The following is a 22382-nucleotide window of genomic DNA, read 5'->3' on the forward strand; positions in this document are numbered from 1 at the left end:
AGGCGGCGTGGGGTGGCATCATGCAAAAGCACCAGCCTAGGGGCACTGGTAACGGCACTGCTGCCGTTCTCGCCGGCACGATACACCACAAGCCCGGTGATGATGGCGGCACTGAGGGTCTGGGGTCAGTGGAGAAGGCACAGGAATGAGGGGCCTCAGTTTGGACCCCGATACGGAACAACCATAGATTTGCTCTGGGCAAGATAGACAGGGGGTTCCAAGGCTGGTATAGGGCAGGCATTAGAAGGGTGGGAGTCCTTTATAGATGGGACTTTCCCTAGCTTGAAGGCGCTGGAGAAGTTCGGCCTGCCCCCGGGAAATGCTTTCAGATACCTCCAGGTCCAGGACTTTCTCAAAAAGCTGCTACCCCCTCGAAGGATAGACAGGGTAGTGTCTGGCATCTGGGTAGGAGAGGGGAAGGTGTCGGACATGTACCAGGAGCTGCAGGAGGTGGAGTATGCCTCAGTGGAGGAGCTGAAGGGCAAGTGGGAGGAGGAGCTAGGCAAGGTGCTAGATGAGGGCCTGTGGGCTGATGCCCTGGGCAGGGTGAATTTGTCCGCATCATGTGCCAGGCTCAGTTTAATTCAGTTTTAGGTGGTACACCGGGCTCACATGACGACGGCGAAAATGAGCAAGTTCTTTGGGGTGGAGGACAGGTGCGCGAGATGTGCAGGGAGTCCGACAAACCATGTCCATATGTTTTGGGCATGCCCGGTGCTTAAAGAATTCTGGCAGGGCTTTGTGAGGGCTGTGTCCAGGATTTTGGACACGCGGGTGAAGCCGAGTCCAATAATAGTGATCTTTGGGGTGTCGGAGGATCCGGGAGTGCAGGAAGCAAGAGGCCGAGATGTTGGCCTTTGCCTCCCTGGTAGCCCGGAGACGGATCTCGTTACTGTGGAGGGACTCGAAACCCTTGAGCGTGGATACCTGGGTTAGTGATATGGCTGGGTTCCTCAGCCTGGAGCAAATAAAATTTGCCTTGAGAGGGTCCTTACTGGGGTTCACCAGGCGGTGGCAACCTTTCCTTGACTTTCTAGGGGAGCAGTAAAATGTCAGCAGCAACTGGGGGGGGGGGGGGCAATTGTCTATTTAATGTATATTTTCTTTTTGTACAATGATAACAGCCACCTAGTTTTGTTAAATATTTTTCGTTTATTTTTCTGTTATGTAAAAATTCTGGTTGAAAAAAGCTTTAATAAAACAATTTAAAAAAAAGTAAAGATCTGCCAGGCACTCTCTGGTTTTAGAACAAAGCAGTTCTTGACTTCAGCAGCGAGAGTTCCTTTTCCTTTCCAGGTCGAATCACTTCTGCCAGCTCCCTCAGAAGTATCACGCAAAAGCATTATGCAGAAAACAATCACTGATGTTCTTAGCTAGAACATTGTCCCTGGCCATCCCACAGGTTGCCAGCCAGCCAATCAAACCAACTTCCTACAAAGCTGGTTCTTTGATTCACCTGGCGCAGACAAGTCTGTTTTTTCCTCTCCGAAATACAAAGCCTGGAACACGGTCCTGACTAGCAGGTTGCTTCAGTTTGAGTCCTCGGTTTAAATGCACATTCGATTATGGGTCCATGGATTAAAAATACTAAAACAGAATAAAAGGGGATCAAAGGGGAATCAAAAGGAAAGACTCTCATGGTATATATCCAGTGGCTACTAGGTGGAGTGTATAACTGATGGTTGATACTGGGTGTGTTATTCCTCCAGTGGCTGATACAGATGGAGTTTTGTTGGCAAGTCAATTTTGATTGGTAAGCCACAGGAAATAATAGGTTCCCCAAGCTCCCAGACAATTCAAGAAAGATGCAAGGCTTGAACATAATCCTTTTGTTTGCAAAGAACAGATCCCTTCATATGAATGTTTGCCACTTCCAGCATGTGCAAATGAGCCATGTCATAAGTTTGAATGATTATCTTGCATTGGATGTTAGTGCAACTAATAGTACTCAAGATTGTTCAGAAAGTGCTGCATAACTGCGGAATCACATCCAACAGTCGCACCTTGCTTTAGGTTTCATGTTCAATGTTAGAAATGGTCTAACCAGTGCAAATAATTCATTTGATCAGCAATAGGTAACCAGTAGCTCTGTGGTCCCAGCTTACCCGCTTTGCACTGCTTATAACAAATGAGTGGGACAATAGGAGCTGATCATCAGTATAACATCCAGGATCTCAGTCAAAAGTTACAGAGAACCAAGAGGATCTCACTTTTTGTTTTAAAACAATTTATATAGTGTGTGCAAGTTTTGCACTAGTTTTTTTGTGTCTGACTTTTTCTGTATAATTCTTACTTGTACCCAAATCCTGGTAGTTTTAGCCTGAACATAATGGTTTGCCCGCAACAGTCTTTAATGTTTTTTGGAGATGACAGAAGCTTGTGGCAGGTATTTGATGAAATATTTTGTGGTTGAGGAGTAATTAGACTCTGGGACCACTGCACTCACAGCTTCCATCAGCAAGCAGGTTTTACTGCATCAAAGACATTGGGCCCCTTATGGAAATAGTTATAACTGGGAGTGTGGGGAGTTAAGAGGCTGAACTCACCATGGATACCCAAGACAGCTTGTTAAAACTCACTGTCTGAGCTCTCAGTTCCAGAAGACACAGTAAAACAGAACTTGCTGGTGAACTGCAACCCAATGAGTCAGTGCTTTCAGGAGAGGAGACCATTACAGAAAATAAAATAAAAGCATTTCTGACTTATTTAAAATTACATAACACGGAATTCAGGCAGCATGGCGGTGCAGTAGTTAGCACTGTTACCTCTCGGAGCCAAGATCCACGTTCAATCCCAGCCGCGGGTCACTGTCCGTGTGGCGTTTGCACATTCTCCCGTGTCTGCATGGGTCTCACCCCCACAACCCTTGGTGCGCAGGGTAGCTGGATTGGTCACGCTAAATTGCCGCTTATTTGGGGGAAAAAATGAATTGGGTACATTACATTTATTTTCAAAAAGTAACACTGAATTTGAGAACAAGGAAAGTGGGTCACTGCTTCAGTATATATACAGGGAGCATACATACAGGGTGCCAAGTTCAAGTGTCAGTCTTTGCAAGTTCGCTCATTTCAGTGAAGGAATCATGTTAAAATTTCCAATTCTGATTACCACTGGGCCAAAGAGTGAGCTTGTCGATGTCAGCTGTAGGCTGGTTTGGGCCAGACTGCAATCCCATCTGAGTATCGTCAAATAACCTGCTGAGTAAATAATGGGAACATTTGCAGCAATATGGGGAAAGAGCAGGGGAGTGGAACTCATTAAAAAGTTCTTTCACAGAACCAGCACAAGTATGGTAGTCTGAATGGCCTGCTTCTGTTGAGTAAGATTTTACCACATCTTCAGGGCAAGCTCACAAATGAAGAGTGACTACCTGGGGGCTGTACTCGAGAATATCAGGTATTTGTGGATCTGTATATCTTTTAAGTTCCTAGCAAGAGTCAATGCTTAACCATGGAAGGGAAAAATTGGCAGAATAATGAGTGATATGCACTTTGCAGGCAAGTTGATAACAGCTCTCTGGGCTGATGCCCAGATGTTGTGCACTAGTATCTTCTTCAGTTCAGTGACATTTCAAATAACGGGTACAAAATACACAAACCAATGTAACTCGAATTACAATTAGAATGTCACACAAAAATGGTTCATTCAGAACATGAATTTTGCTCTTCTACAATTGGAACGAAAACACAATGATACTGTCCACTGCTCTGTACCGTAAGCCTTACCATCACTATCAAGAAAACAGCATCAATCTATTTCAGATCATCATTAAACATCACCAGACAGAACATTAAGTTTATCACATGGAATTCGTGGAATTCAAATCAAGCTGCAGGCAGAAACCTGGAATAATAGATCTATGGTCATTCAATGGCCAACAACTTGCCCCGTCCACCAATCTGTTATGCAGAGAAAACATTCCATAGGATCAAAGCATATCCACGAGCTTAAAGCAACCTTCCTGCTTGTTGGGGACCACGTTGATAAATGTCTTGTAAAGAACCGCCCCTTTTGGAAGGCGAGAAATCACTTTCATGGTCTCCAAGCTACGGGGTGGTGGGATATAGATCTCCTTAGTATAACGGACAGTGCCATCTTCAAGGGCGACAAGAGTCTTGTTCCGACCTATTCCTACCTGCAATAAGAATACAAGGTAAAGACACTGCGAGTTTAATACAGCATCATACACATCAGTAAACAATACGGTCAATTAACTGGGCTATAATTGAAGGGAAAACCAGCCAGTATTCTAGTCTCTCAAGCTGCTTGAGTTTGTACACGTATGCATATCAGATGAGGACAGGATTGGCTCTGCTGTGATGTCCTGCTTGACCAAGAGCCTCCAGGTACTCACCAGCCAGGCTCACATATCAAGAACAGCCACTGGGACAAGGGCCTGGAGAACAGCAGACACATGGCACCTTAAGGATTATCCCAGCAAAAGGCAACACCATCAGGAAACGAGGGGGGAAAACAGGAACAAACAAGTGGTCACGAACAAGAAACTTACAATTATACAAGAGATTTCATACCATCAGGGTGTCAAAAGCATTTTATGGCCAATTACATTTGAAGTCCAATCACAGTTTTCCTGCAGGCAAATGTAGTCAGCCAATCAACACACAGGACTCCATTGATAAATGATAAGATCTGTTTTAATGTTGCTGGTTGAATATTAAATATTGTCCAGGACAATGAGAACTCCACTGCACTTCTCCAAATAGTGTTGTGGTACTGTTTATATCAGCCTGACAGAGCCTCTGTTTAAAGCACAGCTGCTGGTGCAGTATCCCCTCAGTTCACCAAGGACCAGAAGCAAATTTACCTCCAAAACAATCTCACACAGGTTACAAAAACAGTAAGAAATATATAATTATTTTTCTTCATAGTAACTAGCAATTGGAGCATGTGTTGATTTTGTCCAGTTCCCTAACCCAGATCAATACCAGATCCACCAGACCCATACTGGAAAGGACGCTCAGGATTCTCGTTTTACACATTGTCCCTCTACATTAATCTCAATGGCCTGAGAGCTCAAGCACCTTCTTTCACTCAATCTGCCAGTCTCCACTCAATCTCAGAATTAGCTGCCTTCCTTTTTTGCAAATTCATTCCTGGGATGGAAGCATTGTTGGGAAGTCCATCCCCAAATGCCTTTGAGAAGCTGCTTCCAGAACTGCTGCAGTTCATCTGGTGTAGGTAAACCCACAGTGCTGTTAAGGGAATTCCAGGATTTTGACTAAGCATTAGTGAAGGAACAGTGATGTGGTTCCAACTCAGGATGGCGTGTGACTTGGAAGAGAAAGTGTAGGTGGTGGTGTTCCAAGGTAGAGGGTTTGAAAAGTGCTTTTAAAGTGCCTTGCCACGCTGTAGCAGTGCATCTTGTATATGGTATACACTGCTGTCACTGTGATGGAAGAATTGAGTGTTTAAGGTGATGGATGGGTGCTGATATGCAGGCTGCAATGAGTGGATGATGTTGAGCTTCCCAAGTGTTGCTGATAGTATTCCATCACGTTTCTGGTTTGTACCTTGCAGATGGTGGAAAGGCTTTGCGGAATCAGGAGTTACCAGCCTCTGACCTGCTCTAATAGCCAAATATTTCGATGACTACTCAAATATTTTCTGGTTAAAAGATTGTTAGTGGGAAATTCAGCAATGATAATGCCATTAAACACTATCTCTTGCTGGAGATGGTCATTACCTGGCACTTGTGTGGTGTGTTACTTGCTGCCTATCAGCCCAGATCTGAATGTTGTCCAGATCTTGCGGCATATGGACACAGGCTGCTTCAGTAGCTGAGGTATTGAAATAATACTGAACATTGCACAATCAGCAAACATTATCACTCCTGACCTTATAATAGAGGCAAGATCATGGAGAAGTAGCTGAATATAGATGGACATTACCCTAAACAGCATGATGGTCCTCCAACAACCACAACCACCTTTGTTTGTGCTAGGAATAACTACACAGTCAAACAGGTAGTAACTGATCAGGTTGAATTTGTTCTGATTTCTGGGGTGTTATGCCCAGAGAAAGCATGTCTTTTCACTACTTCAAACGTGGATTGCGTTCTTGTGAGGTTTCTGGAACTTCCTTTTATATTTTAAAATGGACACTCATAAAGAGCTAAGATGGCTGTCAAGAATCAGGTGGCTTTTGTTTTTCCAACACTGATGACCACAAGCTTCTGAAAAGTTCTAATTGAATCACCATGGGTGGAGGCCTCCCCCTGGAATGGGCATAGTAAGACAAATGTTATCTGTGGGATTTACAAATGCTATCGTCTACAAATTTCACAAAATGTAAAGTCAATAAATCTCTAGACTGCTCGTCTCCAAGATCAAAGTTTCACAAAAGAGAGCTGAAGAGACCAGTATTCACAGAATCAATGTGAAGAATCACTATTGTGAGCTTTAAACCATTCTGGATAGACAGTGGTTGTTGATCACATGAGTGAAACTAGCCTCTGATACGGAAATCCTTTATCATTCCATGACCAAGAAAAAGATTGGGGTTGTCTGCAGAAGACACTGAAAGAGGCAACAGCTGCAGAAAAGGGAGTGTCAGCTTTAAGGTTTAAGAACTAGGAAGCTGTAAAGCCTCGAAAAGCCTCCCTGCCTAATTCCAAAACACCAAGCCTATGTGTAAAGAAATTTAATCTCCTGATGTGAACACTACAAGTGCCTACTTTAGCGACCTGCTGAATATTCATCTCTTCGAGTAAGCCATGCAGCAATCTGGATATCTGACTCCATCTATTTAGACCCATCTGAACTAAAATCCAAGAACGTAAAAGGACTCCTTTCGCCACCCAGCCCTCAATGATTAATTTTCTACCACAAGCCAAACACATAAATTGTTAACTATTCTTTTGGCTTAACATTTTTAGAGGGTACTTAGTAGAACTTAGAACTTAAGTATTGCTGAGACAATGTTGAGGTTTTTCATTTTGCACTCATCAGGACAGAGACAAGAATGCCAAATTTCAAAGAGAACAACAATTTATACTGCATGATAAAAAGGGTGCTGACTTGTTGGCAAGTCAGCTATGATTGATTGAGACAGTCAATAAACAAAATAAACAGAAGCATGGGCTTCTGAGTAAAATATCTCTGGTTCATTCGACATGCTCATGGCAACATCTCACACCAATCTGAGCTAACTTGCTAACTAATCAGCACCCATTTTGTCATGTGGTATAATTTGTTCCCATTGAAATTTGGCATTCTTGTTTGTCCTGATGAGTGTAAGACGAAAAGTTTCGACAACATGTTTCTCTTTACTGCAATACTCGTGGGCGTGCACCATCTTTAACTGTATCTTTCTTGTGTGTGTGTGCAACTGATGTAACGTTTAGTCTTGAAGCTTGTATGTAAATAAATAATCTTTCCTTTAAAATCCATGCGTGTCTACTGATGGTTACTTGAACTGATCACATGCCAAACGGAGCCGGGATCGAACCTGGGACCTTGGCGCTGTGAGGCAGCAGTGCTAACCACTGTGCCCCGAGCTGCCCTCTCCTCCCCTATCTTTAACAGTAGACAGGATACCTGGCCAATTTTCCATATTGTCAGGTAGATGCCAATATTGATTGGCATCTACCTGACCCGTAGTATGTCTTCCAAGTGGTGTTCATCATGGAAGAACACTGATTCAACAACTGAGGGAAGGCAGTAGGTGGCCAATTACAGGAGGTTTACTTGCCCATATTTGATTTTATACTGATGCCTCACTGGGTCTGGAGTCAATGATAACTCTCAGGTTCACTCCCTCCCAAACGTATACCACTATGCTGCTGCCTCGCCTAGGTCCGTTCTGCTGGTAAGACAGGACACAGAAGGATGGTAGTGGAGAGGTCTTGTATCTGTATGTTATGATTTGGTGAGTATGAGTATGACCAATCTGTAGGACAGCTCTTCCAATTTTGGCACAGGTCCCCAGATGTTGGTGAGGAGAATTCTGTTGGGTCGACAGGGCAGGATGTGTCACTGTTGCTTCTGGTTTTCTTTAACTTTTTGGTAGCAGTTTGAGTGGCCTGCCAGGCCATTTCAAAATAGTTGTGGACCTGGAGTCACATATGGCCAGGACAACAGATTTTCTCCCCTAAAAGACATTCATGAACCAAATTGCTTTTTATGGCAATCCAGTAGTTTCATGAGCATGAGACTAGCATATTATTCCATATTTATTAATCATTTGAATTTATATTCTCCCAGCTGACATGGTGGGATTTGAATTCATATCTTTGGAACATCAATTCTGGCCTCTGGATTATAGTCGAGCAACATTACCACTGCGCTTCCGTCCCCTCTCCTGCTCTGCCAATCCCGTCATCCTGTAACACAACACTTGCGCCCAGCTGTGTGACAGATGATGCAAAGAGATGGGAACTCTATGCGCCTGTGCTACCCACTTGGTTTGTTCACTGCCAGCCTGTGCTGCTCTTTGATCCCCGTGACCCAGAAAGATTGCCAGCTGCCAGTTTTCTGCCCTGGATACTAATGCAACCCTGAATGGTCTGACTCCAGTTCTATCCAACATTCCTCTCTCCCTACAACAAATGCACGTCCCTGCTCCCAGTTTAAGTAGTTTTACAAGTACTCCAGTTCATTCCTGGGCCATTCCTTTCAAATTAAATTTAAAAGGTGGGGCTGGATTAACAATCTAATATTCCAGACAGCATTCCAATTGTTAAGAATCTCCATGGTTCCTTCCACCCTTCCCTCCCGCTCCATTATGAATTATTGCCAGCATGGGTCAGAGAAACAAAAGATGGGTGAAAAAAGCCAAAGACAGTCTGCTTTCTGGAAGAAAATTAGTCATTATGGCACAGAGGGAGGCTATTTGGCCCATCCAGTTACAAGTCATCACCACATACTGCGTTAAAAATGTTCTTCCTCACAATCCCCTGCATCTCTGTCCAAAGTATCCGTTTATCCTTGTTACATAAGTGACGAAGATCAGCTTTTGCCTACCTTATCTAAACCTCTTAATCTTTTACTATCAAATCTCCCCCAAAACTCCTTTGCTCCAAATGACCCCTGTTTCTCTAACCTAACCTTGTAGCCAAAATCTCTCATCCCTGGAACCAATCTGGCATGTCTCCTCTGCACCCTTCTCAGGTCATTTATAATCATTCACAAAAATAACAGATCTGAACCGTCTCCATTGACCCAAAACGCAGGTACAGTAGTAACTTACATTTGCTCCTGGGTGCCAGCGAATCAGGCGCTGAGTTGCCAGAATGTTTCCTGTACGAACAAACTCCCCTATGGGAATAATGGCAAATAGTGAGTCAGTCATTATTCCAGTTTCTGGAGAGGTTGATGCAGTAGTGTTCAAGTAAGGGAGCAAAGTAGTCCACTCCCCATAGCTAAAGCCATTAAATATCTGCAACTGACACTCCAGCTTGCTCTCATCAATATAACTAGATTGCACTTTTGACATTTCAATTGGTCTGGGTCTCTGAAGCAGGAAAAAGCGGAAAAATAATCAGTGAGTATTTCTAGTCCTGATGACTATCTAATACGCTCAATGTACAATATGGGGAAAACAACTGAGATCCTCCATAGTCAAACAGCCCAACTTTCATAGGGAACTAGAAAAGTGATAAAAAAATTAATATTTTAAAATTATAATAATAATCATTATTGTCACAAGTAGGCTTACATTAACACTGCAATGAAGTCCACATAAAGGACTTACTAAATTAACAAAATTAAGATTTATGGAATAGGAGGCACAGTTTCAGCTTAGATTTTTAAAAATTGGCTTAAGGACAGCAAACACTTAATTTTTCCAGATTGGAGGATGATAGATAATGTTGTTCCAAGGGCCACTGTTTTTGATAGATTAGAGTTGTGATTTTAGCTCTTCATGAAACCCGGGTTTTAAACTGAATGATAGTTCCTGCCACCATTGCTAGTTAAGCAGCATCATTCAGCTCCCATGGGAAAAAATTGCCAGTCAAGGCTGGTATATACCATCGCCCTTCTTCCATCCATAACGTCGACCTGGGCTCTTGCCACCCAGATTTTTGGAACTGCCTCCTGCCTTCTTGGATGCACATCTCAAAGTAATTACCACCGGCTGTGGGAAAGTCAAAAATCCTATAGGAATATTAAAAGGAGAAAGCATATTACTATAACAAAATTTTACTTTAGAGGATTAAAGAATATTTGTTGGGATATTTCATTTAGGCCTTGTTTAGATTGGTCTATTGTTTCTGTTTTACATATTGATGGAATCAGAAATGCAATGCAAATTAGGAAATTATATCAAATTTGGGGAACAATGGAATTAAAACTACAAGCTCAAAATTGAAAACAATGGTAGAGGGTTTTTATTGTGGACAAGTGAGGATCTGCATGAAGGGAACTTGGATACACGGTGCAGCACGATGGCACAGTGGTTAGCACTGGTACCTCACAGCGCCAGGGACCCGGGTTCAATTCCAGCCTTGGGTGACTGTCTGTGTGGAGTTTCCTCTGGTTACCCCAATTTCCAGTCCAAAGATGTGCAAGTTAGGTGGATTAGCCATGCTAAATTGCCCCATAGTGTCCATGGACATATAGGTTAGGTGGGATTACGGGATGGGATGGGACAGGGCTCATGCAGATTTGATGGGCCGAATGACCTCCTTCTGTGCTGAAGTAATTCTACGGTTCTATGTACACCATAAATTACATTGAAATTTCCTGGAATCATATTGAAAGGCAGAACTGTAAATGAAAAATGGACTGCCTTTATATTTCTTGAAGGGTAATGGTAGGACAAACAAATCCAGAGTTCCCTGGATGACAAAAGAGATATAGATTAAGATAAAGAAGAAACAGTGTGCTTAAAACAGATATCAGGTGGCTAATACAACTGGCGACCAAGCTGAATACAAAAGGTCCAAAGGAAAATTTTAAAAATAAAGAAAAACCTGGAGAATATACAAGATACTGGCAGCTGTAAGGTTTTCGGGCAATTCGGCCCTTTTGGAACTGCCCAAGCATAAAAACTCAGAGACTGTAAACTGACTTTTCAGCCAAGAGAACAGAACCAGTTTTCCCAGCAGGCTTGGTCCGCTGAGCTGAGTAGGGACATAAGTACATAAATATTTACAAACCCCCCCCTAGGAGCTACAAGGAAGAAGGAGCCAGACAACGAGATAACATCAAAACACAGACAAAGGGGCACGGGAATACACAGGAGGCTTGCATGCAAGCAGGACAATGGGATGGTCATAGCCCCATGCAAATGTAAATGACCTGGCCTCCACCAGAGCAGAATCCAATTAACACCCCATCAACATAGCGAGGTGAGAATAGCAGCCATCTCCGGAGCAGCTGGAAGACACTGAAATTCTTCACAAGAGAGCCTAACCTCGTTATCCTAGAAAACAGACTGTCTGGGTTCAGCATATTGCGCTGGAAAAGCCCCTAGAAGATAAGCGGTAGAAAAAACCAAGTTGGAGGCGGACCTGGGGGAGGTACTCCAATCTTGACAGAAGCTACCGGCAGAAACTCACTGGGAGGAGGGGGCGGAGCCAGCGCCAAATTCAAATCGCGGGCGGTAGAAAAAACCAAGTTGGAGGCGGACCTGGGGGAGGTACTCCAATCTTGACAGAAGCTGCCGGCAGAAACTCACTGGGAGGAGGGGGCGGAGCCAGCGCCAAATTCAAATCGCGCAGGTCTGCCTAGCTGGAAGAAGCGGACCTGCAAGGAATACCCGGAAACATACAGCTCTGACCGGCTCAAAGGGGGCGGGACCAGCGGGAACTTTAAATCTTACCTTTTTCAATGCAAAAGGGGCTGGCCGATCACAGAACAAAGCCAGGTAAAAAAATATAAAAGGGGCTGTGTTTTCGATTGGGGCTCTCTTCGTTCTTGGCTCGACCTCTGCACCCCTGACTTGACCTCTGCAGCCTGTGACCGTAAGTACCCTGCAGCAGCTTGCGAAACTCCCTTGACTTTAATAGTGGTTGAGGCTTTGGGGAAGGGAACTTGTTTTGTGCCTTGTGCTATTGCTAAAAACTGTGTAATCATAAGAATTTTCGTTGTGTCCGTTATATTACTTTTGAATAGACTTAGTTTGTATTAGAGCATAAGATTTTATTGTATTTTCTTCTGTTGATGATTTTGACCTGGGTTTTGCAATAAACCTTGATTTGATGATAATTGGAGTCGTTTAAATTCTTCAATCTTTCACCAGCGATCTCTGACCAAGTCATTGTTAAAATACTCCTCACCTTAATTCCGGGTTCAAGAATCGAGGGTCATCTTGAGCGATTCACTCAGGACAGACTGCTGGTTAGGAAATAAACAGCAGTGTCCTATTCTCTCTCTTGGGAAAGCTACTCTAGTGGAGTAGGAACCGGGTGGGTGTTGCACCACCGGCAAGAGAGAGAATCACCTGGGTATTGGTAGGGGTCTGGAGATCTGTGTGATATAAGTCTCAGGCTGTCGGTTAGGAATAAACGGCAGGCTTGAATCAGTGCTCTCTTCAGTGGAAGTGTCCCAGTGCGACATCCCCTGGCCTCTGAAGTTTCAGTGCCAGCTGGAGAGAGACACACACAGATATTCAAACCCCAGATAGCGGCCCAGTAGTGGAGTAGCGGAGATGGCACCCTCTACAATGGCGAGTCAGGCAGGAGCCCGGTGGTTTGGAGTATGTGACTTGGCAGAGGGGGTGAGGGAACGAAGCAAAATGGAGGAGAGAATATCCTCGTATTTGTGGCAAAAGGTCAACCTCACCAAACCTTGGGTCTCAGAATTAATCAATGCGGAGCAACCGGTAATGGCAGCGGCTGCATGGACAGACAGTAAGGCGCACAAAAGGCACTTGGAGAAGGCAGTTTGGCTGGTTTGCCTGTCCGAGCAGGTAGTCAAAACAGAGCAAAGGGTCGAAGAGTTAGAGCAGGAGTTGAGAGAAGTGAGGGCCAGCGCAGGGGACAGCGCTAGCGCAGTGAAACGACTGCGGGAGGAATTGGCAGAAATGAAACAGGAAAGCGAGTCTAACCGGTGTGAGAAGGACTATCTCCACTGCCAGATAGTGGAGGGTAAAGAAAAGGAACGGAGGCTCCAGGAACTCTATGCTCGGAGTACAGAGCAGTGTAGGAAGCTGGAGGGGAAGTTCCGGGACATCCAGGCAGCGTACCGGGTGGCTCGCGAGGAAGTAGGGGACTGTGCCCATGGGCCGTGCCAGGCACGAATAACGGAGTTGGAGGAGGCCTTGTCCAAGGTCAGGGGACAGGTACACCTGGTAGGTCCAGGGGGGTTCCCAAGGGGCAAGGTGCTCCTCGCAGCGGATGATTCCCCACAGGCCAAGGGGAAGAGACCGCCTCCTGAGGCACCGGGATCGTGCCCGGGTCGGCAGGCGGGGAACGGACTGCACGTTCAGGGGCAAGTCCAAGGGGGGTCGGCAGGGTACCCCCAGCTGGCGGCGTGTCCGCCTGGTTTCGTATGTGGGTCCCCATGGGATGGGGACAGACCGCTGCCTGGGATGCCGGTGATGGGGCCGGGTCAGCAGGTAGGGTTTGGACCGCCCGGTCAGGGGCAGGTCCAAGGGGGGTCAGTGGTGTATCCCCAGATAGCGGCGTCTCCTATATGGGTAGCTAGCCCGGGGACAGGGGGGCTACCCAACGGGGCAGGAGAGCTGGACAGTGGGGAGGAGGAGCAGGAACCCCAGGTAGGGCAGATGTGCCCTGTCAGGCAAAGAAGGTATGGTCCCCCGGCGGGGATGGCAAATAGGGGACCGGTTGAGGGCGACATTATCGTTCCTCATGGGGCATCCGCGCTCAGGGGGATGGTGGCCCACGTTCCCAGACTAACTCCAAAAGGGGATCCGTCGCTTCATTTTATGGAGGTGGAACAGGCAGCCAGCATCAATGACTGCGACGAAGGGGAGCAAATAAGGATGCTCCTGATGACCCTAGATGCACAGCTATGCAGGACAGTGACCTCTGGGAATGGGGGAAGACCTGACACATGGGCGGCAGCACAGACTGCTGTTCTGGAGGCGATGGGCTTGAATCTGGGGAGCCCTTTCATGAGGGTGGGGGAAACCAAGCAGCAACCAGGGGAATCTCCCACCATGTTCGCAGACAGACTGTGGACTGTCTATATGGAGGCATGCGGGGTTCCCGCGGATAGACGGAATTTAGATGAGAGAACAGCCCACTGGCTGAAGACCCTCGTAGCTAACTGTCTCCCTCACGTTAGGGCAAAGGCCGAACACTGGTTCGACCCGCAGAGTCCGGACCTTAATGAGGCAGAGGTCCTTAGAAAACTCACCCTTGCATATCGCAACGGGGAGAGGAGAGAGGAAAAGCCCCATAAGGGTCAGGTGCATGGAATCACACCAGCACCCCCTAAGAGCGAGTGGAAGCATGAGGGCTCCCGGACCTCCGACAAGAGACCGGTATGCTACGGGTGTGGAAAGACCGGGCATTTCAAGAGGGAGTGTGAGAACCCTAGCAAGGAGGAGAGGGCTCCCGCAGTAGAGAGTCAGACCCCGGCGGCAGGAGCAGCTGCCCCGGAAACCTTCGAGGTAAAGAAACTTTTAGCCTTTTTGCAGAGCCTAGCAGCTGGGTCGGGACAGGTGGCAATGGCAACGGGCCAGGGCCTGCCCGCACCCACACCACAAGAACCCGTATGACTACCCAGGGAGCAGCCTCAGGAAAAAGGGAGCGCAGGGGTAGTTCTAGCCCCAGACCCTGGTCCGGTCCAGGTGCAGGGTCCCATTCTGGAGGCTGCCTCAGGGGCTATTTGCAGTTTAAATCCCTTAAGGTGGGACCCATGCGAACGCCACATCAGTCAATTTAAATTGTTCCACCCCATAAGGGCAAGAAAGAGCAAGGTGGGGGGAAGACTGGGGGTGGTAGTGGAGAAACCCCCCGCAGAATTAACGACGGTGGGGGAGGTCCCTGACTCCACGGTCACACAACCGGTGACAAGGTGCTGTCCCGAAGGGGCAGTCCCAAAGAGACCGACAGTGCTGCAAGCACCCAGCCCAGGGACAGTAACGATTCCCAAGCCCTTACCTGTGGGTCAGGTGGCCTGCCTTAGTATAGAGGCTAAGGAGGCGGAGGAAGTGGAGGTATCACCTTGGGTTTGGGAACCAGTCAGGGGACGAAGGAGCAATCGGGTCTCCAAGCCCCCGGTAAGATGGTCCCCATCACACCTCCCTAGAACCCGGTCCCGCAGTAAGGGGGCCCGAGTAGAAGGGAACGATGAGGGATCACCGAACCCTGTTGGGAAAGGAGAGGCAAGGGGCAGCCCGAACCCCCGGGAGGGGACGGTCTGGCCCGAGCCGTTGGACCAAACAGGTGAACTGCCCCAGTTTAGCGGGGCACAGTTTTAATTTGGCCACCCGGAGACGGGTGGCATTGTATATATCATATTCCTTTTTCTTTCCCCCTGCTAGTTCTAATTAGTGTGTAGTTGTGTGTGAAGTATTTAGGATCGTGGGAACACAGAAGCGCCTGGTGCAATGGTAAAATGATGAAGCACCAGGCACTAGGACCCTGGTGCAGCCGGGCTGTAAACATAGAATCACAGACAGGCTGCGGCAACTTCAAAGCGGGAGCTGCTGCTGCCGCCGGATAGCGGCAGGCACTAGGACCCTGGGGAGCCGGGCTGTAAACACAGAATCACAGACAGGCTGCGGCAACTTCAAAGCGGGAGCTGCTGCTGCCGCCGGATAGCAGCAGGCACTAGGACCCTGGGGAGCCGGGCTGTGGACACAGAATCACAGACAGGCTGCGGCAACTTCAAAGCGGGAGCTGCTGCTGCCGCTGGATAGAACCCATGCACTTTAAGGTAGGTAATTCTGTGGAGGCAAGGATGTGGTTTGTTTTTTACAGATGGGGTACCCGACGATGTGGAGTTTGATGATCCTGGCGATGGTGGGACCGGGAGAACTCCGCAGAGGCGAGACAGAAGAGTCCTTCGACTGACCGGGTTAGGGTGACTGAGGGCAGGCGGGTGTGTTTAACCTGTGAGGGGGACGTTCCTTTGGGGAGATGGTGGTGGCCCAGGAAGCTGAGGCTGGACATGAGGGATCGGTCCTCGGACTGGGAACGCCTGGACACCAACACCTAACGGACCATCACGGGGTCACCGGGTAGGATCACCGTTTGCGGGGATAAGTGGTGGGCTTCTGACCGGGGCATTTATTTGTGTTCATGGGGATCTACCAAGGCATGTCCACAAGGGGCATTAATCACTTTTGTAAGGTGGTGGCAGAACCCAGGGAACGGGATAAATTGACCGCAGTGGGGAGGGATGTGTAACGCCCAGGGAAGGGATGACTGTAGAAGCTACCGAACTGCTGGTTCAGGTAAAGCGACCCCTGCCCACAGCCCAACCGATCGACCCTCACAACTGTCCGATCACCACCAGGGGGGGGCCTGAGAATGGTTTAGTGTTTGCCCCCACAAAGGAAATGTTGTACAGGGGGTACATTATGCTGTCGCCTCAGTTGGACTAAACCTCTCAGCTGCAGGTATCGACGATGGAGGATAAATGAAGAGCCCTCAACGGGAAGAAGCGAAGTGCAGCCAAGAAAGGAGGATCCTTGGTGAAATAAACAGATGCAATTGTAAATAGTTGTATGGGGTCCCGGTGAAATGTGTACTCGATTGTGATATATGTACAGGGACCCTTACGTTTGGGGTCCCGGTGAAATGTGTACTTGATTGTGATATATGTACAGGGACCCTTACGTTTGGGGTTCCGGTGAAATGTGTATATGTTACTGTCGGCTTGAATTAAGTATGGTCTTGTCTTTCCCTCTCATTGAAATCAGGGGTAGCCTAGATTAAGGGAACTGTCTTGGGAATTGTAATTTCGCGTGTTGTTGGGGGGGACATACGGTCCACACAAAAGGAAATAATTGCCCTTCACCTGTGTCGATACGGTCCAAGCAGGTAGGGACGTATCGAAGGGGCATCTGTAAGGTTTTCGGGCAATTCGGCCCTTTTGGAACTGCCCAAGCATAAAAACTCAGAGACTGTAAACTGACTTTTCAGCCAAGAGAACAGAACCAGTTTTCCCAGCAGGCTTGGTCCGCTGAGCTGAGTAGGGACATAAGTACATAAATATTTACAAACCCCCCCCTAGGAGCTACAAGGAAGAAGGAGCCAGACAACGAGATAACATCAAAACACAGACAAAGGGGCACGGGAATACACAGGAGGCTTGCATGCAAGCAGGACAATGGGATGGTCATAGCCCCATGCAAATGTAAATGACCTGGCCTCCACCAGAGCAGAATCCAATTAACACCCCATCAACATAGCGAGGTGAGAATAGCAGCCATCTCCGGAGCAGCTGGAAGACACTGAAATTCTTCACAAGAGAGCCTAACCTCGTTATCCTAGAAAACAGACTGTCTGGGTTCAGCATATTGCGCTGGAAAAGCCCCTAGAAGATAAGCGGTAGAAAAAACCAAGTTGGAGGCGGACCTGGGGGAGGTACTCCAATCTTGACAGAAGCTACCGGCAGAAACTCACTGGGAGGAGGGGGCGGAGCCAGCGCCAAATTCAAATCGCGGGCGGTAGAAAAAACCAAGTTGGAGGCGGACCTGGGGGAGGTACTCCAATCTTGACAGAAGCTGCCGGCAGAAACTCACTGGGAGGAGGGGGCGGAGCCAGCGCCAAATTCAAATCGCGCAGGTCTGCCTAGCTGGAAGAAGCGGACCTGCAAGGAATACCCGGAAACATACAGCTCTGACCGGCTCAAAGGGGGCGGGACCAGCGGGAACTTTAAATCTTACCTTTTTCAATGCAAAAGGGGCTGGCCGATCACAGAACAAAGCCAGGTAAAACAATATAAAAGGGGCTGTGTTTTCGATTGGGGCTCTCTTCGTTCTTGGCTCGACCTCTGCACCCCTGACTTGACCTCTGCAGCCTGTGACCGTAAGTACCCTGCAGCAGCTTGCGAAACTCCCTTGACTTTAATAGTGGTTGAGGCTTTGGGGAAGGGAACTTGTTTTGTGCCTTGTGCTATTGCTAAAAACTGTGTAATCATAAGAATTTTCGTTGTGTCCGTTATATTACTTTTGAATAGACTTAGTTTGTATTAGAGCATAAGATTTTATTGTATTTTCTTCTGTTGATGATTTTGACCTGGGTTTTGCAATAAACCTTGATTTGATGATAATTGGAGTCGTTTAAATTCTTCAATCTTTCACCAGCGATCTCTGACCAAGTCATTGTTAAAATACTCCTCACCTTAATTCCGGGTTCAAGAATCGAGGGTCATCTTGAGCGATTCACTCAGGACAGACTGCTGGTTAGGAAATAAACAGCAGTGTCCTATTCTCTCTCTTGGGAAAGCTACTCTAGTGGAGTAGGAACCGGGTGGGTGTTGCACCACCGGCAAGAGAGAGAATCACCTGGGTATTGGTAGGGGTCTGGAGATCTGTGTGATATAAGTCTCAGGCTGTCGGTTAGGAATAAACGGCAGGCTTGAATCAGTGCTCTCTTCAGTGGAAGTGTTCCAGTGCGACATCCCCTGGCCTCTGAAGTTTCAGTGCCAGCTGGAGAGAGACACACACAGATATTCAAACCCCAGATATCGGCCCAGTAGTGGAGTAGCGGAGATGGCACCCTCTACACAGCTAACATAAAAGGGAATCCAAAAGTATTTTACAAGCACACAAGTAGTAAAAAGGGTGGTAAAAGAAGAAGTACGGCTGCTTAGCAATCAAAAAAGGGAATTACACATGAAGGCAGGAAATAGGTGAGATATTAACAAAATACTTTGCTGCTGTCTTTACCAAGGAAGATGCTGTGCAGATCATGGTAAAAGAGAACATAAATCAGACACGAGAAGGGTTTAAAATTTGTATTGGATAGGCTGGATGTCTGTACTTAAAACGGATCAGGCAACAGGACCAGATGAGATGAATCCAAGGGTACTGAAGGATGTGAGCGGAAGTAGAGCTTGGGGACTGTGCGCAACCTGGGCTGGAGCGTTTCAGCTATGAAGTGAGACTGGATAGGCTGGGGTTGTTGTCCTGAGAACAGTGAAGGCTGAGGGGGGGACCCCATTGGAGGTGTACAAAATTAAGAGGGATAGAGATAGGGTAGATAGGAAGAAACGTTTCCCATTAGTAGACGGGTCAATGACCAGGGGGCATAGATTTAAGGTAAGGAGCAGGTGATTTAGAGGGGATTTGAGGAAAAGCTTTTTCCCCCAGAGGTTGGTGGAAATCTGTAACTCACTGCCTGAAAGGTGGTAGAGGCGGGAACCCTCACAACATTTATTATTTAGATGAGCACTTGAAATGCCATAGCATACAAGGCTATGGCCAAAGTCCTGGAAAATGAGATTTGAATAGATAGGTGTTTGATGGCCGGCACAAACACGATGGCCCAAGGAGCACCTTTCTGTGCTGTAAAATTCTATGACTCTAGAAATTGCAGAAGCACTGGCCAAAAATGTTCCAATTTTCCTATGACACAAGGTGGTGCTAGAGGACTAAAGAATTACACTCCTGTTCAAAACATGTGTAAAGGTAATTTCAGCATCTACAGGCCAGCTTAACCTTGGTGGTTGGAAGTTGTTTAGAAATGATAATTCAGAACAAAAAAGTAATAGTCACTCAGACAAAGGTGGGTTAATAAAGGAAAGCCAGCATGGATTTGTTGAGGGAAAATTGTGTTTAACTAACTTACTTGAGATTTTATGTGAGGCAACAAAGGGGGTTGATTAGGGTAACGCTGTTGACACGGTGTACATGGGCTTCCAAAAGTAATTTCTGCACAATAGACTTATGAGCAAAGTTAGAACTCATGGAATAAAAGGGACAGTAGCCACATGGATGCAAAATTGGCTGAGTGACAGGAAACAGCACATATTGATTAAAGATTGCTTTTCAGACTGCAGGAAGTTTTATAGTGGAGTTTCCCAGGGTGTTCGGATGCCCTCTCCTACTGATAAATATTAATAACCTACACCGTGGTATATTGGGCACAACTTCAACGGTGAAGGTAGTTTAGAATTTCAAAAAGATATAGGCTGGGATTCTCCGAGCCTCTGCGCCGAAACCACGCTCGGCGCGCGGGCGGATAATGGGGTCTCAGACCCGCGGTGCTGGGACTCGAGTCTCCGCGGACCGGAGAATCGCCACCAGTCTTGCACGGTCAACATGGCGCCGGTTGGGGACCGTTGAGAGAGGCCCCCGCGGCGATTATCCGCGATTGACCGGCCGAGGTCTTGCCGGAGTGGTTCCAACCTGGTTCCCCCCCGGCGGGAGCTCGGACCGGCGGCCGCCCTGGTGAGGGGGGATCAGACTCCGGGGGGAGCCTCCACGACGGATAGGTCTGCGATCGGGGGTTACCGATCAGTGGGTGCGCCTATCTTCTTCCGTGCTGGCCCGCTGTGTGGCTCCTCCATGTTGCGCGGGAGTTAGCGCGAAAACGGCCACTGCGCGCATGCGTGGACCCTTGGCCAGAAGTGTAGGGCCCCGTATCGGCAGCAGGAGCTGCGCGGCGCACGCTGGGGGCCTGCTAGCCCTCTTAAAACCGGAGAATCACTCCGGACTTTTTGAAAAAAGTCTGGAGTGATTCACGCCTGTTTTCTAGCGTGCGTGGGGACATAGCCCCATTTTTGGACAATCCCGGCCATACACTTTGGTGGTATGGGCAACATAAAGGCAGATTAATTTAGTGTGATGGGATACATTTTGGTAGAAAGAACATGGAGAGGCAATATAAACGGTACAATCATAAAGAAAGTGCACAGGCAGAGGGACCCAAGTGCATAAATCATCAAACTTGGCAACATGGAGAGAGAACATACAGTGCAGAAGGAGGCCACTCGGCCCATTGAGTCTGCATCGACCCACTAAAGCCCTCACTTACACCCTATCCCCACAACCCAATAACCCCAGCCAACCTTTTTTTGGTCACTAAGGGCAATTTATCATGGCCAATCCACCTAACCTGCATGTCTTTGGACTCAGAGAGAGCAGCTAATAGAGCATAATGACATCTGGGCTTTATCAAAGGTATATGGTACAAGAGCAAGTTAGGGTAAACCTGTTTCAAACACAGACTGGAACTTTACCCAATATGCTGCTTATATTTCTGAGCACCGTGCCTTAGGAAGGATCTGAAGACATTAAAGAGGGCATCAATAGTTCCGGGGTGAGGATACACAGTTATGTTGTTAGATCAGAGGAGTTGGACTGTTCTTCAAGAGAAGGTTGAGAGGAGATTTGAGGAGTGATTCAAAATCACAAGCGGCCTGGTATGTGAAACTATCCCCATTGGTCGAAAGGTCAAGATCCTGAGGGCGCAGATTTGAACTTATACATGCAGCAAGAGGTTAGGCTCTGGAATGCACTGCCTGAGCATTTGGTGGAGGCAGGTCCAATCAAGACATTCAAGAGATAATTATGATTTGAAAATGAAAAATGTGTGTGGCTACTGGGGACAGGCACTAGGTGAACAGATGGGGCTTGTGCCCTCTGTCTGGGCTGTAGGAATTCTATATTTCAGTAATTAACCCAGACTAATTACACAATAATGAAAATAAACTAGCGTGGACACAAGTTAGTTCCGCAACATATTGTGTTTAGAATCCACCTTCAGTGGGTCATCACTTTCATCAGCCTTTGTATCAACCCTAGGATCAAAATGCATACAAAGTAACATTTGGGCACCTTGCGAAAATTAGCTGCATCTTCTCCAGCCCGGGACTGTTTCCCAATGTCTGGGATAAGTGAGCCTTGTGTTCGCGCAACGCTCCAACTCACCGTTTTGAGCGCAGCTTCTGACAAGGGAGATGAGAACCGCCATCTTTCTGACCTCTGACCCAGCTCAATGACACCACAAGGTGCCAACGTCTGCGAGGGTTGAAGGCCGTTCTAGCAGCGCGTTCTCTTTAAACTTCCTTCTGCATGTTCCGGGATGATAGATAGTTCAGTGCGATCTTTTTTCACCTGTCGTCTGCCGCAAAAAGGAGAACATTTCAAACCCGGCTTTCCGTTTTGACCACGAGCCGGCTAACGCATGCGTGAAGCTGCCGGCGGGCGATACTGCGCATGCGTGAGGAGGGGGCGGCCGCTGGCTGGCGATACGGCGGGTGAGCGATACAGCGCATGCGTGGAGAGGGGGGCGGCGGCGGCCGGCTGGCGATACGGCGCATGCGTTAGGTTGACATGCCGGAAAGCCAGTGGCTGAGTGATCGACAGACAACTGATTGGCTATCTTTTGGCTAATGGAATTATCTGTTCAAACTTCGACGGTTTTTTTTTTAAACACATGTGACTATTTTCGTACAAATATTTCTGACTGGCCTTTTTTTTCATTTCATAGTTTTAAGTGGTTTTCGGCCATTCGGGGGTAATAGACGCTGTTTTCTGATTGGTCCCGTTAA

At 47.3% G+C, this 22382-nt stretch overlaps 1 protein-coding gene across 1 annotated transcript; it reads right to left on the reverse strand.

The window, feature by feature from the left end:
• Window positions 1-1132: 1132 nt before the first annotated feature.
• On the reverse strand, window positions 1133-22035 carry mrpl27 (mitochondrial ribosomal protein L27). Its single transcript, XM_072483248.1, has 4 exons — window positions 21760-22035; window positions 9990-10115; window positions 9208-9275; window positions 1133-4135 (listed from the first exon to the last, which is right to left on the reverse strand). The coding sequence occupies exons 1-4, from the start codon at window positions 21800-21802 to the stop codon at window positions 3929-3931; spliced, it is 444 nt and encodes a 147-aa protein (XP_072339349.1). The 5' UTR covers window positions 21803-22035; the 3' UTR covers window positions 1133-3928.
• Between the last annotated feature and the right edge of the window lie 347 nt (window positions 22036-22382).

The sequence above is a fragment of the Scyliorhinus torazame genome, chromosome 18, assembly GCF_047496885.1.
Source record: "Scyliorhinus torazame isolate Kashiwa2021f chromosome 18, sScyTor2.1, whole genome shotgun sequence".
Taxonomy (NCBI): Eukaryota; Metazoa; Chordata; class Chondrichthyes; order Carcharhiniformes; family Scyliorhinidae; genus Scyliorhinus; species Scyliorhinus torazame.